This window comes from Pelmatolapia mariae, linkage group LG17 (genome assembly GCF_036321145.2).
Source record: "Pelmatolapia mariae isolate MD_Pm_ZW linkage group LG17, Pm_UMD_F_2, whole genome shotgun sequence".
Classification (NCBI taxonomy): domain Eukaryota; kingdom Metazoa; phylum Chordata; class Actinopteri; order Cichliformes; family Cichlidae; genus Pelmatolapia; species Pelmatolapia mariae.
In genome coordinates this window covers 5,489,554-5,506,352 of record NC_086242.1, presented here as the reverse complement: position 1 = coordinate 5,506,352, position 16,799 = coordinate 5,489,554, and the positions used below count along the sequence as shown (strand labels likewise).

The 16,799-nt window shown below is 41.2% G+C and overlaps 1 protein-coding gene across 2 annotated transcripts in view; it reads right to left on the bottom strand.

Annotated features, from left to right (window-relative positions):
* The window catches only part of tafa5a (TAFA chemokine like family member 5a), a 157,137-nt gene extending 141,350 nt beyond the window's left edge, over positions 1–15,787 (bottom strand). For both annotated transcript variants that reach the window (XM_063500915.1, XM_063500916.1), the window contains exon 1: positions 14,949–15,787. In XM_063500915.1, the coding sequence (XP_063356985.1) occupies positions 14,949–15,060 (112 nt within the window). In that variant the 5' untranslated portion in view covers positions 15,061–15,787. The remainder of the gene's footprint in view (positions 1–14,948) is intronic.
* Between the last annotated feature and the right edge of the window lie 1,012 nt (positions 15,788–16,799).

Below are 16,799 nucleotides of genomic sequence, written 5' to 3'. Positions count from 1 at the left end.
AGTTTGGAAAGTAATTCATTCAGGTTGTAAGATTTCAGATTTCTGCACCCATTTCAGCAGAATAAATGTAGATGATTTAAAGAACTTGGCCCCCGTTAAAGACACAGCTATGAATGGTTGAGCAAAAATCATATTCACACAGGGGCCATCTGGTCAGCGATGGCCCTGAAATTATGCAGATTGTATCTTTTTCAGGAGGTAATGACTGACAATGTTCTGTTTTTTGCCTAAGATTAGATTAGATGTTTTTTTCAGAGTTAGTCCAATATCGTATTAAATTATCAGAGTCAAAACGTGTCATTTGTGCAAATGGCATTTAGCCATTTGTACCATCTGAATGCGTTCCCAGATGATATCTTACACGAACAGAACCCAGGGAGGAGTTAACAGCGTGAAATAAAAAGAAACCATGACTTTTAACTGAATGCAGTAAGTTGGCTGCCTACAGTACACTGGTAACGGTGGTTGTCACATCACATACAGTGAAATGTTGCCCATAGGATCTCTGCTCAGATGTTGTAATGAGCTCTTCAAGCCTAAAGAGGCAGGCATAACTCGCATGTTATGCTGTCGCTATGACAATGGAAGGGTTTATCACTGACAGTGGCTTGTGGGGAGAATGTGTGCACTGAGGAGTGGGGTGGGTGGGGGGGCACTGAGATAGCAAGAGTGCATGAGAGAAATAAAAAAAAATCTCCTCCAGCATCCCATGCATGCATAAAGAGGCATGTTTCAGCATGTCTAGGGGTATCAGCAGGAGTTAGACTGCCGCAGCTCAGTGAACACTTTCAGGCAACATTTTCTACTGTATCCCTTGCAGCAGTACTAACCTTCTGTCCCACCCCTGCCTCTCACACTCTTTTCTGAGTTTCCTCGCTTGCATCTCTGCCTCTCTATCTGTGTCTTGCCCATCTCTCCCTCAGACTGTGTCACGAGGGTAAAGAGAAAAAAAGAAGACGGGGATCTCCTTTTACACGACAGGGCCCCAGAGGTGATAGCTGACAAAAGAATCTAACTTGCACAAACCACATCAGTGTATTTATTCATATTTCTGAAAAATAAAAAGACATCTCTGCAAGCAGCTAGTGCTGTATGAGTGTACTTCTAGACCAGACCATCAAACATTCAAGTAGTATGGCTTTTGGAGTGTCTAGAGCACAATTTGGGGTCACAGAAGTCCAAGGCTCACTAAAACGATCTGATATTAAGAGAAAATATATGAGGAAATTTATGCTTCAGCAATTTTTAGGAGACACCCAACACTTTTTTACGTGGTTCAGTCTGAGTGAAACTGGCCAAACACAATATGCAGTTGACACAAAAATGGCAGCGGTCAGCTTAATATGCTCGTCATTGGGCACAAGACCTGGACAGCAAAAGCAAGAATGTATATGACAAGGTTTTTAGAGTAGCAACTTAGATGGCCTAATTCAATGTAAATTTCGTCATGAAGTACTTGAGCAGTGGTGTAAAACTGTTTAGGCTTCTATTGCTTCCATCTTGATTGGTAATACTTACTTTGGTAATAATCAGAGCAAAAGTGAGAGCTTCTGCCCATTTTGAGCTCAGTGTTCAGGCAATGGCTATGTTCTGGAAGAAGTATATTGCAGAGGGACACACCTGTACAATAGGCAATTCTAGTTGGTGATGACCAGTGATGGGAATAACGGCGTTACAAGTAACGGCATTACTAACGGCGTTACTTTTTTCAGTAACGAGTAATCTAACTAATTACTATTCCTATCGTTACAACGCCGTTACAGTTACTAACAAGGAAACGCGGTCCGTTACTATTTTTCAACAAACAGACGGTTGAAGCTGTGTTCAGCTTACCGTATCTTATATCAGTAGCACGGAAGTAGTTGACTACGTAAGTAATCTGGGCGCTACAGCTTTAAGCAGCTGCGCGCGCTCCCGCGGATGCGAAAATCACGATCACTTTTTGCACAACACCTGGAGCTAAGGGGGCAAAACAATCGCATGAGTGCTGCTGTTTGACTGAGGAAGAATAAAGTAGTCGTGGTAAGCCAATCACACAACCACTTAAAGACAAAGCAACAAGGTGATATATACCAGTTTATAAATTATGTTGATAGGCCACGTAAAACCAGAGTCATGATAAACAATATATACGCGGCGTTTTTTCCTCAATAGTTTCGTCACATTTACTGTCTAAGGACAGCGCTAGCAAGCACTCTGTGCTTATGACCAAAACAAAACAAAAAAAAAAAAACAGCGGAAGTTTTAGGAGTGACGGCGAGAGAGAGAGAGAGAGAGCAGAAACAGAGAGAGAGCGAGTTTTGAGATGTGAGAGATTTGTGACGTTTAGCGTGTTTGGAGTGTGTAGTTAGTGTGTAGTGTTGTGGATAGTTTTGTGTTGTGTGTCAGAACAATGAGGCGACTGCTGTCTCCAGGTAGAAAAAGGAGTGATACACCTGCTGCTGTCAGACCTGCAGGTATCAGGCTGTGATGTTCTCCTTTATAGTGGACAGAAATATTTGGAGTGGCACAAATAATTTGTGTGGCATCTTATTGAACGCAGAACATCTGATTGTTCTGTAAATAGTTTGAAATGGTTATTTAAAAAAAGGGTAAAAGTAAACTTGTGCATAGGATTTTAAAATTGACAATTTATAGTTGCATTTAAAGTTATGAAATATGATTCATTAAAGATGTTTGTGGTTGTTACAGTAAAAAATATAACTTTTCCTACTCTGATTTTATGGTTTTTGTCTGATTTTAGATCAATTGTGTTAATACAGTATGTCAAAATGAAAACATGACTGTAAATTCAGACACGTGAGGTTGTGCTGAAAAGGATGATACCAAACAAGGCAAAGTAAATAGTTTTTAAAGATAAAATGTGGAGGGAAAATCAAAAGTAGTTAAAATGGCCAGTTATACCCTGGACCCCAGAGGGTTAAACTTTTTTTTTTTAAAGTAACGCAATAGTTACTTTTCAAGTAATTAATTACTTTTAGGATATTGTAACTCAGTTACTAACTCAGTTACTTTTTTGAAGAAGTAACTAGTAACTATAATTGAATTACTTTTTCAAAGTAACTTGCCCAACACTGGTGATGACTGGGGTCTAGGCTGTAAAGTGAGTACTCTAACTATACCATAAAATACCCATCAGTAGAGATGCTCCATCATTCTTCTGCTGTTCACACAACTGTTAAAAGTTAGAAAAATACATCTATCAAATTAACATCTTGCATTGAAATTTTGTTAACGGTTCCAGGAAGCTTTAAGAGACTCACAAGAAGCTAAAACTGCAACAGTTCACCGTAGCTATTTATTTCATCTGACTGCCTCGTCTCTTTCTAAGCAGAAACATCCTCCTGTGTTTTCTGTTTTACCTGCTGCTGTAATATGGGGTCAGGATTATACACTGAGGGTTTTAAATCCTAACTAATGTAGACTCCAACATTCGCATTGCAAAAAGAAACTCCAGTGGGCAACTTTACTGAGTTTCCAAGCTCCAATGAAACTTGCTGCCTTCAGAATTTTATGTCTCATCTCGAACATCTGTTGGATTAGAGAGTGGCGTTCTGACTGTAAATGAGTAACATCAAGCAAACAAGCACATTTATCAAAGGAGAAATTTTTATATGTTACAGTTTAAAATAATAGCTGTACAGAGGATACAGCTATTTAGATGTTACCCTCTAATAACATCCTAACTAGAGAGACTTGTATCCCAGAGGACATGTGAAGCCATTTAGGAGCTGCCAAAAATCCAGTTCCACTAATGGCCACTTCAGGCTGGCTCCAAAAGTGACTCAAAAACTCCAATGTTACAATGCCCAACTTCATGACAGAAATAAACATATTTACAGCCTTGTACAACAAACAGAACTGGCCTTTATAGCTGATGTCTTACATCATGACAACTGTCGGGGGATTCATTTTCACAACTTACCAGTTCAAATTACATTAAGATTGAAAGTTGGACATTAGTAGGCCGGTAGCCCACCAGCGGGTGCCATTATATTTTCCATTTAACGTAAAAAGAATGACAAGACGAATGTGCTGCAGTTTTGTAAAGTGAAGAACTAGCGTTTTATTTGCAACTTATGTCGCACTAATTATCAGTTATCTTAGTTATCTGTGCAACGTACCCATACAGTAGCAGTAATTGCTAACCAGGTTTGATAGCATTAGCTGACTGGTGTTAATTCTAGACTGCCATCTAAATAACAAAAGAATGGTCATAGTCGTAATGTTAAGTTTAAGCCTTCACAGCAGGCCTTTGCAAACCAGTGGTTGATGTCACAGTGGCTATATTGAATAAATGGAAGAAGATGAATGGCTGAATGGCTGGCTGGATGTATGTATGTATGGATGGATGGATGGATGGACAAACGGACTGATGGGAATAACTTGGGTAGCTGAGTAACTTTGTTGTAATAGAGGTGACATGAATGCATAAATTAAATGAATAAACACCTGAAATCAGAACTTCTACTGGCTCAGTAAGTAGTGTAGCACCATAGTGTACTGGGTTACATATTAGCTTGGCAAATAAAAGGTCACTGGTTCACTCTTTGCCAAATAAACCACTCCTCTTTGGGTCTGTGTCTGGGAAGGCATCTGGTGTAAAACTTTTCCAAATCAAATATATGGAGCTATGGAGTGTGTTTATACACCACTCTACATTTAATCACTAGTTATTATTCATCTCTGGCTCTCTTAAACAGCAACCAACCAACTGGTCGCAGCAGATGGCAGCCCCTACATGAGCCTGGTTCTGCTGGAAGTTTCTTCCTGTTAAAAGGGAGTTTTTCTGTCCCACTGTCACCAAATTGCTTGCTCATAGGGGGTCATATGATTGTTGGGGTTTTCATCTTTTTTCTCTGCGTTATTGTAAAGTCTTCACCTTAGAATATATAATGCGCCTTGAGACAGTTGTTATTGGCATTTGGTGCTATTTAAATAAAATTGGAATTGAACCTGCTGTGGTGACCCCCTTGCAACAAGGGAGCAGTTAAAAGTGGCTCCATTGGATCAGTTGTTAATGAGCTAAAATGATAACAGACATTCAGAATGTGGCAGTTCATATTGTTATTTGTGCTGAGGAGCATCCAGTTTAATATTCCTTCAGTAGACAAAGAGGGGTAATCTGCCAGCTTTTTGGTGGCATTTAATCAACTGCATAAAAGAAGAAAATGGAAAATGTTTTGACTGCAAAATAATTAGAGTAAATGTGTGCTATGAGCCACAAAAAGGACATGGAATGTAGAAATTCATTTTCATGGGTGACTTGGAGGTAAAAAACAAAACAAGAAAAACCAAAAAGGTTTTAGAGCCATAAGTAAATTTACCTTTTAACTGCATTGTTTTATTTATGTATTTGTCTATTCCATGATATGTTTGACTTATCTGGTTAGTAATACTTGCTGCTTCTGAGACTTCATATGTGCCTCAGGAAAGATTAAGGTTACCGCCTCGTAGGCACAGTGGTAGTTTTTCCATTAAAACAGGAAACCTTCCTCATCCACTGGGCTACACACGGTCTCAAATCAAATCTTTACTGTATATTTCTTTTTCTCTCTGCAACAGCAGCTGCAGATCAGTTTGTTTCTGCATCCCAAAATGGTTGTTGGAGCAGCAACAAGCAACGCTGCAAGATAAATGAGGGCAAGCACAATGTAATTTCCATATCAATCATAGTGTCAGCAGCTTAGGTTGAGGAGAAGGAGAAAGGGAAAGAGGGAGGAATGGAACGATACAAGGAGAGGGAGAAAGGTAAAGGCTGAAAGTAAGAAAACAGATGCTTTTGTTGTTACATACATACTCCAGCTATTATTGAAATAAGCCATTTCAAACCGAGGGCAAAGTAATGCACCGCGGGGCGCAGAGCCAAAACTCAGACCGACCGACTGGCCGAGACACCAGGTGTCTGACTGACAGACAATCCTTGAAACCATTTCAGAATCTCAACTGTCTCTCGCATGTGGGTGCAGACTGAGTGCAGCTGTCATTTAGATCATAAACGCCCCAAAGATTTATCTTCTAAAAACATTAACATTGAATTGTGGCTGTCAGCATGTATCTCACCGGGCCTTGATGTGGAGATGGTGTGGCTGACAAGCTGTGGGCATGAATGGAAGGAAAAAGAGGAAGAAAAGGACTAAGAGGAGGCCCTCAAGGCCCCATAACAAGTTCTCAAGAGTTGGGCTGGCGAAACTTTGCGCCGGTGTTATCTTGTTAAGCACGAGAGTCACTGAAGGACACCAGACAATTGATTGAACGGAGTTGACTTCAGCACAATTTCCTCTTCATGGCGACATGCATCAACCAGGCCACGGGTCCCTATATTCTGCAGCTTAACTACCTCTCAGGCCTCCCACTGTGACAAATGGCTTCTGTCTCTTCTAATGTAATATTTGTTTCTACTTCTGAGAGCCTCTCGGCTACTCTGCGGCAAGTCTGTCTGCCGACTGCTTCATTGTGTTAGCTGACTTTATTCCCCAACCGGCTGTCAATTGGTGGACCGTCTGAGTGTTCTCGTCTGTCTGTCTTTTGTCTCATTGCTTGCGCGTCCTTCCCCCCCCCACCTCTCCCAAGCTCTTTCTACTGCTCCCCCGTCAACCCCTTGCTCTCTCTGTCTCATGCTCACCATTTCTCTGTCTCCCATGTACGCTATGTCTATCTCACTTCCTTCCCCTACTCTCTCATTCTCATTGCCTCCCTGCCATCCTGCTCCCTCTTTCCCTCTCTCTCTGAAATCTCCCTCCTCCCCCTATTCCTTTCTCCACTTTACCGCCATGTCTTTGCTCCAGATGCTAGCTGTCTCAGCTCCGTGGGCTGAGTCTCAGTGATGGGCCCCTGCAGGAATTCAAAGCACCATTCTGGCATTTTCTTCCAAGCAATTGCTTCTTGCAGTAATAAAGGGGAGTAGCTTTAGCATCTCTGTCTGAATGGGCTCACTAGCCCTAGGCAAAACAAGCACAAGTGCACATCCGCCAATCCTCTCGGGGCAGGAGCACATCGTGAGTCTCTGTCCGGATTTCGACCCAATTAAGCCATCTCACGCAATTTACAGAATTGGTTACAAAAAAACGTAACATTAATCACATTTTCTCTGTCAAAAGCTCAGAATGAGGCTCCTGAATAAGAAAATCCGCATTTTTATTGTCACTGGAGAGCTGGACGAGAAGTTCACATTTGCATACCATGTACAATTATTATACACAAACAACCCTTTTCTTTGAGCTGTGACCTGTTGAGCCCTGCAGTCATACACCACTCATAACATGATATGTAAATATTGCACATGTGGTTTTAATGGTAATTAAAGTCACATCGACACCAAATTAATTCACGATGGGACACGGAGCATTTAAGGTGCAATTAGCCATGGAGGCGGCTACGGTGATACTTTGCCTAACTGCAAACAGCAAACACTTTGCAATTTGTTTTCACATTAAGTAAATGTCACAGCATATTAGCATGCCATTATGACATCTATGTTTTGTTTTTTTCCCTTTACACAGCAGAGTCTGGTTACAAAGGTGCAGGTGGAGGAACAGAGAAAAAAGGAGAGGCTGTTGAAGATGAAGCAAGGAGACAAGGAAGAAGCTTTGATGAAACTTTTACTGCATCTCTGTGTAAACAACTTCACAAACTGTTGTAGCTGCTAACTGTTCTGGGGCCATGAAAGCAGCTTTGGAGGAACAGGTTGTTCTTACAAGTCAGCATCATCTCTGTATTTTGCTTGGATATTCAGTCACAACATGTATGCAGCACACAGTGTATGTGCATATTTTTTGTATTTTGTATACCTAAAATCAATATTATTAACCAGAAGCCCAGAAATACACACCAATAATACCGGAAATAGAGGTACTGGGAATGTAACTGAGTGTTTACCTTCATTTGTGAGTTTTATGTCTAAAAGGCTTAAATAGAGTATTTACCTAAAAGGCCAGCATTCATTAATTCAGTGACAGTGTGTGAGAGCAATGCATCTGTTACTTCTAAGCAGTTCTGTTTGTTATGTGTGTTTTGATGTAAATCTACTGATTTTTTTTTCAAGTTTTTAAGAAAACATTGGTTTGATGTTTTCCTTTAGCAGAACTGAGCCCCTTCATGCTAGTAAATCTATGAAGTTCTACTAAGGCACAGTAGTAGCTTGAGTTAAATGCTAACAGTGGTTTGGTAATAGTAACAATATCCATTTTCACACATGCACCAGAGTTCTAAACATTTCTATACAAGTATTTTAGTATAGCCAGGTGTCAGTTGCGGCCCTTCTCTTTACCTGGGTGTTACTTATCCCGAATTATCAGGTATTACCTCTTGTGTGTAGCACCCATCCAGTTTATGGCTACAGCTTGCTAACCAAGCTTTTTACTGTTTAATGATAGCCTACTAATTCATGTAAAGAACAACTTCCGACAATGCCCTAGCCTTATTCTCCCTACATTCTCTGAAATTCAAATGTGATGTTAAGTACAGCATTTTATTTAATTTGTTATGTTAGCATGCTAATATTTGCTCATTAGCATACAGCTGAAGCTAATGAAAACACTATACACTTTGCAGGTATTTAGAGTACCAAAGTTAGCAGCATACCGTTTGTCTTTCCAAAATTGTAATAAGAGCCCACCCTTAGCTGCTAAAATATTTTGTTGTAGACCAAAGGGGTCACCTAAAGTGGATGCAACCAACTGCTTGAGTATTAGACTCCTATTGCTCCCCATAAAGTCACAGTTGAACCTAAGCCCATGCTTTGATGCAGTCTCAGTAATACTTATATAAAATGAGCTTTACAAACTAGCAAATAAGCTATTAAATTATGATTTATTAACAAGAGTATTTATAAAGTGGTATCACAGTCCCAAATGTGCAAACCTTTTTAAAACTTACAGGATGATAGATGATAGCCAAAAGTACTTACAGCACACCAAACATTGAAAATGTACTGATCATTTCCACACAGCAGATACCATCAATGAATTGACACAAGTGCTACACGTAAAAAAGAACAAGGAAAAACAGAAAATACTGCCTGTGGCCATGCTGCCATATCCTTCCACACACTAAAAAAGTTTCCATATCCACTTAAAATTTTATACTCTAAGTTGCCAAAGCCTCAATATTAGTTCTTCGCCTTACTAAGCTCGACACTTCCCATCAGTAGCATGGTCATTACGTGATAACAGCAAACGCTCCTCCTCCCCTTCAAATGACACTCATCATGGTCTTTAAATTTTGCAAAGCTACCTTTTAAAAAGTTGCTCAAATATGCATGCGATCCCTGGCCCCGTTTCCGGCGGTCCGTAATGTGGCTCTTTGCTTTCTCTGTGGAAAAACTCAACAAGTTGACTCTTTATGAATTTGCGTCCCCAGGCCATCTGCAAGCCTTTCTGCCATTCCCTGACAGTGGCTGCTCTCTCTGCCTCCCTCCCTGCAGAGGAAGAAGCTCCAGGCTATGCTGAAAATAGGATAAGATATTCAAATAAGGGCGCGCGTTCACCTACAAGTTCTTGCGTCTTTTTTTTTTTCTTTTTTTTTCAGGTCAGTCAAGTCCTGTCTTCTCCACTGGCAAACCAGCCTCGCAACAGCAACAGGTTGTGCGTGCGTGTGTGTGTGTGTGTGTGTGTGAGGTTGCACGTGAGCACATGTAAGCCTTGGCGAATCACCACAGATGCATGACTGTGTGTTTTGAGCTCTTCGGGCGATGGGTTGAAATGCCCCCAGGCCTGCAATTCTCAGTAACACAGTAACAGTTAACAACCTATTGATACAGCTGCAGAAGTACAGCAACCCATAAACAAACAGGCAGGAAACACAGGATACCACGCTGAGCGACAGAGTGATGTGATGAGAATGGCTTTAAGCTTTCGTGCCTGATAGCAGGAGAATGCATGCACGTGTGTGTGTGTGTGTGTGTGTGTGTGTGTGTGTGTGTGTGTGTGTGTGTGTGTGTGTGTGTGTGTGTGTGTGTGTTTGTTTTTGTTTCTGTGTGTGTGTGTGTCTGACCTTTCAGCATTTTCTAAAGTCTGTATCTTTACAGGGTGGTCATGTATGTGCAAATAGGTGATTGATGTTCCTGAACGACCTTGAATAACTGCTTGATGATGTTGCGCTCGTTTGTGTGCCCCGGTGTAACCCGCGTGCCTGCTTTGATGTTACATTCATTACTGTCTCCGCTACGTGTCTGCTTTTCAGGGCTCAGATCTGAGTGTGCATGTGCCTGCGCCGGAGGTGTATGTACCTGCACGCAACATTGTATCCAAGGGTGGAATGAATCAGCAGTTGTTACATGCCTAAAAAATGAAGGCTGCTATAAGAAAAGAGTTGTGTGTGACCTCTCTTCCTTTCTTCCTCTCTATCACTTCCTCCTCCTCGTTCTCTTGCTTCCAATTTCTCTACTTGTTACTCTGTCTTACCTCGCTCTCTGCTGTCTCTGCCTCTCTCAGTGTGTTTGCAGTTCAGACCCGGACCACAGCCGTGTTACATTCCTTAGCTATCCCAAGCTAAGATTAGCATACTGATTAGCTACCCTTGTGGGCTCTCTCATCTGCCTTCCTCCGAGCTCACATGCAGGGCTACAGTCTCATGAATACATAATTGCACCGTTGGCAAACAAATGCACGGCTGAGAGCTTCCAGATGAGGGAGCTAGTGCACAGAATACAATATTGTTTGTTGCTGTTGTCGTTGTTGTTGGCTTCTTTGTAATGTAATCAAAAGGTACTGGAGCATTCTGGTGTGATTAATGTTTCCAGCACCGACACGTACATTCCAAATACTTCAGTTATTGACTTGTTTTTATTTATCTCTCTCTCTTTTACTTTTTTCTCCTCTCCTCATGTTTGTCTTCTCCTTTCAGTTTTGTTTTTTTTTGCCACTTTCACCCTCTTGACCGTGCCTTCTATTTCACCCTCAGCAGGGCTTGTCTTTCCTTTACCGCTTTATTTCTTTTGCCTTCATCCTTCCCCTTATACCCCCTTTTTTTCCATCTCTCTCTTCTTGCCTCACTTGCTTTCCTTATCAAGGTATTAGAGGGGATATCAAGTCACCTGCTGCTCTCACCTTATTCTGTGCCTCTGCTTCTCTCTCTCTCTCTCTCTCTCTCTCTCTCTCTCTCTCTCTTTCTTCCCTCCACCCCGTGTCTCTCTCTGTTCTCTCTTCAATCTCTCCCTCTCACGAGGGCCTGAGAGAGGACAGCGTATCGTGTGAAGTTGGATGTTGATTCTAGGTGACAGGCACCATATGAGTCATAGCCATAATCACAGAGCTCCACCACCACCACCCTTTTGGCTGTAAAACACAGCAACAATGCAAAGCAAAAGTGCCCTTGGCACAGATATTAGCCATACATTACTAACCATCACACAAATGCATTTTCTAAGATGTAACACATTTTGTAAACACTTGAGAATTTTCTTTCTTTTTTTTGGTATAGATAGATAGATAGATAGATAGATAGATAGATAGATAGATAGATAGATAGATAGATAGATAGATAGATAGATAGATAGATAGATAGATAGATAGATAGATAGATAGATAGATAGATAGATAGATAGATAGATAGATAGATAGATATGAAACCAGTGCTGAACTTTAGTCTTTGATAGCAAAAACACTTCCAGTTCTATACAAGTCCATGGAAAACATCCTTTAAACTTGATCTCTGTAAACACTTTCCTGATGAATTTTTGGTTCAGTCACTCATTTTGGATCATACTGAATGAAAAGTTAGGTCTGTTCTGTAAATCTCGGTCATGCTATGTTTCAAAATGAAGTATTATCTGCAGTATGAAACTGCACACTCTTTGGTCGATAGCCAGTGAGCTGTTTCACAGTCAGACCTGCCCTTACTCGTCACATCTGAAAGATGAGAGTTGGTTGATTTTTCTGCAACAAAGATGGTGAGGGTGGAAACGCTCCTCTCAAGGCATTAAATAATCAGACTTTAGAAATTGGTAGGTCCACCTTTTATGGGTGTAGCTACCATCCATGTTTAAAACCAGTGATGGAGTGAATCTGACCAGCAAACTGAGGGTTTACACGCTCACAGGTTTGCAGCTTTTCCATCATGATGTAAGGTATACCCTGCTCTTTCTTGACTCTAATGATGAAGGTAATGGACAAAATGAACATCATGTTGTACTCAATAAAACTTCAAAGAAGGAACTGAGCCCATAATCTCATCTGGAAAGGATTCACTGAGGTCATAAATGAAGAAAGCCAAAGTGACATTTTCTGATAGACTTCTATACAACTTGGCATCTTTTGCAACCAGAGGAGATGCTCCCTGCAGGCCATTAGAAAAACTGCAGACTCTAGAAACTTCAGCATTGGCTTCATTTTTCAGTTATGCTGATTCTGTATGCATGTGAGTAACACAAAACTGTGGACAATTTTTGTAAGAATATATATGAATAACTACCATGTGTGTATATGATTATTGCCATTTATATACACAAACCAATGGTTAATCGTGTTTTATTGGTTTCTTTCTTAATTTTGAGTAGAAGGCTGTAGTAAAGCTGCCATTTTTAAAAAATTAATTAGACAATCAATCAATAGTAGAATATTAATCACCAAATTGCTTGAAAACGGTCATTTTTCACACAAAATTGTCAAAGGTTTACGGGCTCCAGCTTCTAAAAACATGTCACCTGTCTTACATTAATGTATATTGATCTTGTAGTGAGAATGAATTGATCACTCTCACAAATATCATTATTGTCTTGAGATGCAGTCAATATGATAATGAATGCTTGGGTTGTAAAATAAACAACAATCAGAAGAGAAGAGAAGAGAAGAGAAGAGAAGAGTCTGCTGAGAAAGCAGAGACTTCAGACAGAATAGCATAGAGGACATGCATTGGTCAGCTCAGCTCAGAGACCCAAACCATGATATGGTTTGAAAGATCTGGTTAAAAAGAGGAAATGAATAAAAGAACAAGTGCTACAAAGAGTGGGGGGAAAACAACATAAAAATTTCAAGCAGAAGAAAGTTAAGCACAAAACAGGGACAAAGATGGACAAAAATGTAAAAAAAAAAACTCAAACAAACCCAGTGTGACCGGGACATCGGAGGACACATGAACAAAGTAGAGGGTGAGAAAAAAATACAACGAGTATAAAACAGAAATACTGCACTGTCGAGGAAGGTCAGAGTAAAAGGAAACCCACAAGAAGAAAGGCAAAGCTAACAGTGAAAGGGAGTTGTGCGATCTACAGAGCTGCAAGTTCAAATGTTTGGAAATTAACAACCAAAAAAAAATTAAACGAGGAGCGAGAAGGGAGGAAATTGCACAAAGTCGCCCCGGCACTAGAGTTTAATAGACCAATAATGGTGGTAACAAAAATGAAATATACCCATAAGGCAGACTGTTGGACAAAAGGTACCAAATAACACAGTTTGAGCAGCGTGGAGTAAAGAGGTCATAAAAGAGGAAATCCAGCAATGATTATCACTCAGATTATTAAGTCTCTGAAGGCTCGAGGTGTTACTGGGTAAAAAGGTCGAGGTCCTTGCAAAAGGAAAAAGCAAGACTGCTGACTGAAACAAACATCCAAGCACCGTGATTGGACACAAGCGGAAGATCAATGGACATGGCCGAAGGCACCATAAAAGAATAAAAAGCCCCCCCCCCCCCCCACCCAACTCCAGAAGCTTTGGCTCTTATAAATTAAGCCTGTCATTGATTAACCTGAGGTCTGTGTGATTACAAAGCAAACTCAATCTTGTGTCCTTTGTAGAGAAGAAAAAAAAAGGTAAAAAGGAAATGAACGAGCTGAGGTCGGTTCACATCGCTGTAAGGAAAACTCAGCATCACAGTACGAATCTGTTACAGCACCAGCATAGCTAATGCACTGGAGGACAGGGTGATTATATTAACCATTAGCTCAGCTGCTAATGAAATAACTTTTCCCTTTCCTCTTTTTTTTTCCATGAGCTTATCATGGCTATTGCACATAGCCTCCTTTTTTTTGTTCACACATAGCAGACTGAAGCTCTGTGTGCCAGCTGGATTTCTCCTCATAAGTGAGTCAGAGGCGGTTTGAGCGAGAGAAGGAAAGCAAAACGGAGAGAAGGTGTGAGGGTGCCAGGGAACAAGAAATGAAAAGACACCCATGGCCAGAGAAGTAGCCCAAAAGAGAGAGAGCGAGGAGCAAATTGCGTGTGTGTGTGTGTGTGTGTGTGTGTGTGTGTGTGTGTGTGTGTGTGTGTGTGTGTGTGTGTGTGTGTGTACTTGCATACATTTGCCTAATAAGGTTATCCTCGGGCACTCTTGAATTACTGCCTGGAGTACTGTTTGTCCAACTAAAAAGGGTTTATTCATAAATTTAAAATAATAATAATAATAAAAAGCCAGATTTGTACCTTTTAACATTCTGTGAATTTGTTATGTACATCTTCTGGATTTTGTGTTTCAGAGATGACAAATGCATGACAGCCTGACCTCACTCAGTCAGTCTGAGAAGCTTTAAGAAATAGATGGGTGCGCGTGTGTGTGTTGGAGAGACAGATAGAATAAGAATTAACGGGAGTCACATGAGACTTAATTAGGCCTGTGGCACACTCCTATTCCAAGCCAAAGAAAGTAGCTTCACAAGACAATGAGACACATTCCCCTGTTTTTTTATGAGAGAGGATTTGTGTGTGTGGTGGTGAGGGGCTTCTCTTGATTCTGCCTGTCTGCATACACAGGAGCAGGAAGGGGCTTTAAAGTGAGTGTGTGCACGCGCAGCTGTGATCCCCGTGCGTGTTTTCCAATAGGGGGAAAAAGAAGAAGAATATGACACGTCGACAACTACTGAGATCAATACGCTAAGAGCGATTGCCAATACCACTCACATAATTTTGTTGTCAAAGCCTTCCCACATGACACGGTCACCCACTGTGGGTGTGTGTGTGGTCAAAATAGAGAGCGTGTGACAGACAGAGAGAGGGGAGGAAAGCGGCGGGACTTACCGCAATAGAGAAGCAGCAGCGCTGTCAGGAGCAGCACAGCCCAGAAACTTGACGACATTCTCGGCCAGCGACTGGCATCTTTGCGTCTTGCCAACCTTGACACTGAAGCCATTGAAGAAAACAGCTAGAGCACTTCCTTCGTTATGGAGACAAGTTTTAAAAAAGGAAGAAGAAATAAAGAAAAAATAAAGAAGAAAAAAAAGCGCTGACAGTAAATTCACAATCCAGCTCGGTCTCTCACAGTGATCATATCTCCGCGTGTAATCCCACAAAAAGACATGTCAAGCTCGAGTAACTGATTAGGGGGTGGAAAAAACAAAACAAAAAAACAACAAAAAAGAACCAATAACAAAAGAAAAAAAGCAGTGATTTGCTCCACGGGGCGCAACAGAAAAGGTCACATCTTCCACAGAAAGCCCAGTTGGGGAAACAACGCAGCGGGTTTTAGATTCGCTCGGAAACAGAACTTGGTCCCTTTTTAGTTGTTCCAAAGTGTTTTAGCCTCAATTTCCGCCCCGTTTCAGTCAGAGTAAGCGGGGAGATTGCGCTGAGTTACTGCTAAAGTGTTCAATCATCTGTACCGCAGCGTCGTAAAAGCTCCTTTCACCTGTGGTAGGTTTCCTCGATTCTCTTCAGTCTCAGCAGCCCCGACACTGTAGCTCATAGACTGTGTTTAAAATATATATATATGTAATTAAACAGGCTCTTATAAAATCCAGCGAACAAACGCCTGCCTGGATGAAAGAGGGTTGGTCATAAAAGAGAAAGAGAGATTGGGGGGGTCCTTCAAGCTCTCGGTTTGGGCACAGAGTGGATGAAGATCACAGCATGCTTACAGAAGGAACCGAAGGATGGAGAGTGGAGGGGGTAGAGGCAGACGGAGAGGGAAAAAAGTGCGCACTGTGCGACTCCAAGTGTTTTTGCCTAAAGTGAAACATCCACATAATCGATATTACGTCAGCAATAAGCCACTTGAGGTCGCGTTTATTTTAGAGGAAGCACAACAGCTTGGTGCTGTTACGCCAAAGCAATCGCTTTGCGTCGTTAAATCGGCGTGAATTACAGCTTACAGTGTATCGATTTCATATACCGCGTTTTGATTTTTACCAATCAATCACGTCTGAAAACGTGAGATCGTCCCGCGAACGGTCAATATTTGTTCTGGAGCAAATGTGTGATTTGAACTATTTTGCAGTGGCATCAAGATGAGTTTGTCCCATTTCAGCAATATATCGACACACAGGGGCGATACTAACAAAGTGATGATGTGGGGGTGTGAGGAGGAGGGTGGGGGCGGGGGGGTGTCAGATATTTTTCTGCTTGTGCTGCTGTTTATGTGCTTCTCTGTGGTGGGGATTTTCCATACAGTCATTATTAGTTAGAGGTCTCAGTGCATACACAGCCTTTCTTTATCTTCTTAAAACGTCACTGGAAGAGCACAAGCTTCAGTTTGAAATAAATGGATTTTATTGCCAGTATTGAGCATGGTGACGTTATCAGCTCATCGAACCATCTTAACCACAGTAACAGTGCCTCCTCCTAAAATGATCAATACTCTGTTGGGGCATCTCAGACTGACCCGAGGCTCACAGCACTGGGAGAACATTTACTGAAATGCTGTGTTAAGGTCCAGTTCTGCAGTATTGTTTTTCCTTATCACACTGGTGTACTCCCATTAATGCAATTATTTTTAAAAGTGGGGCGATGTTGTGTAATACTGGATATAAATGAACCCAGTGTCATTACATTAACCGAGGGACAGCCTATAAAGCACACTATGACCTGTAGCTTTTTAGTGTTGTATGCTATAATACAACACTGGTTTTCTACATAAAGATAGCTTTTAACCAT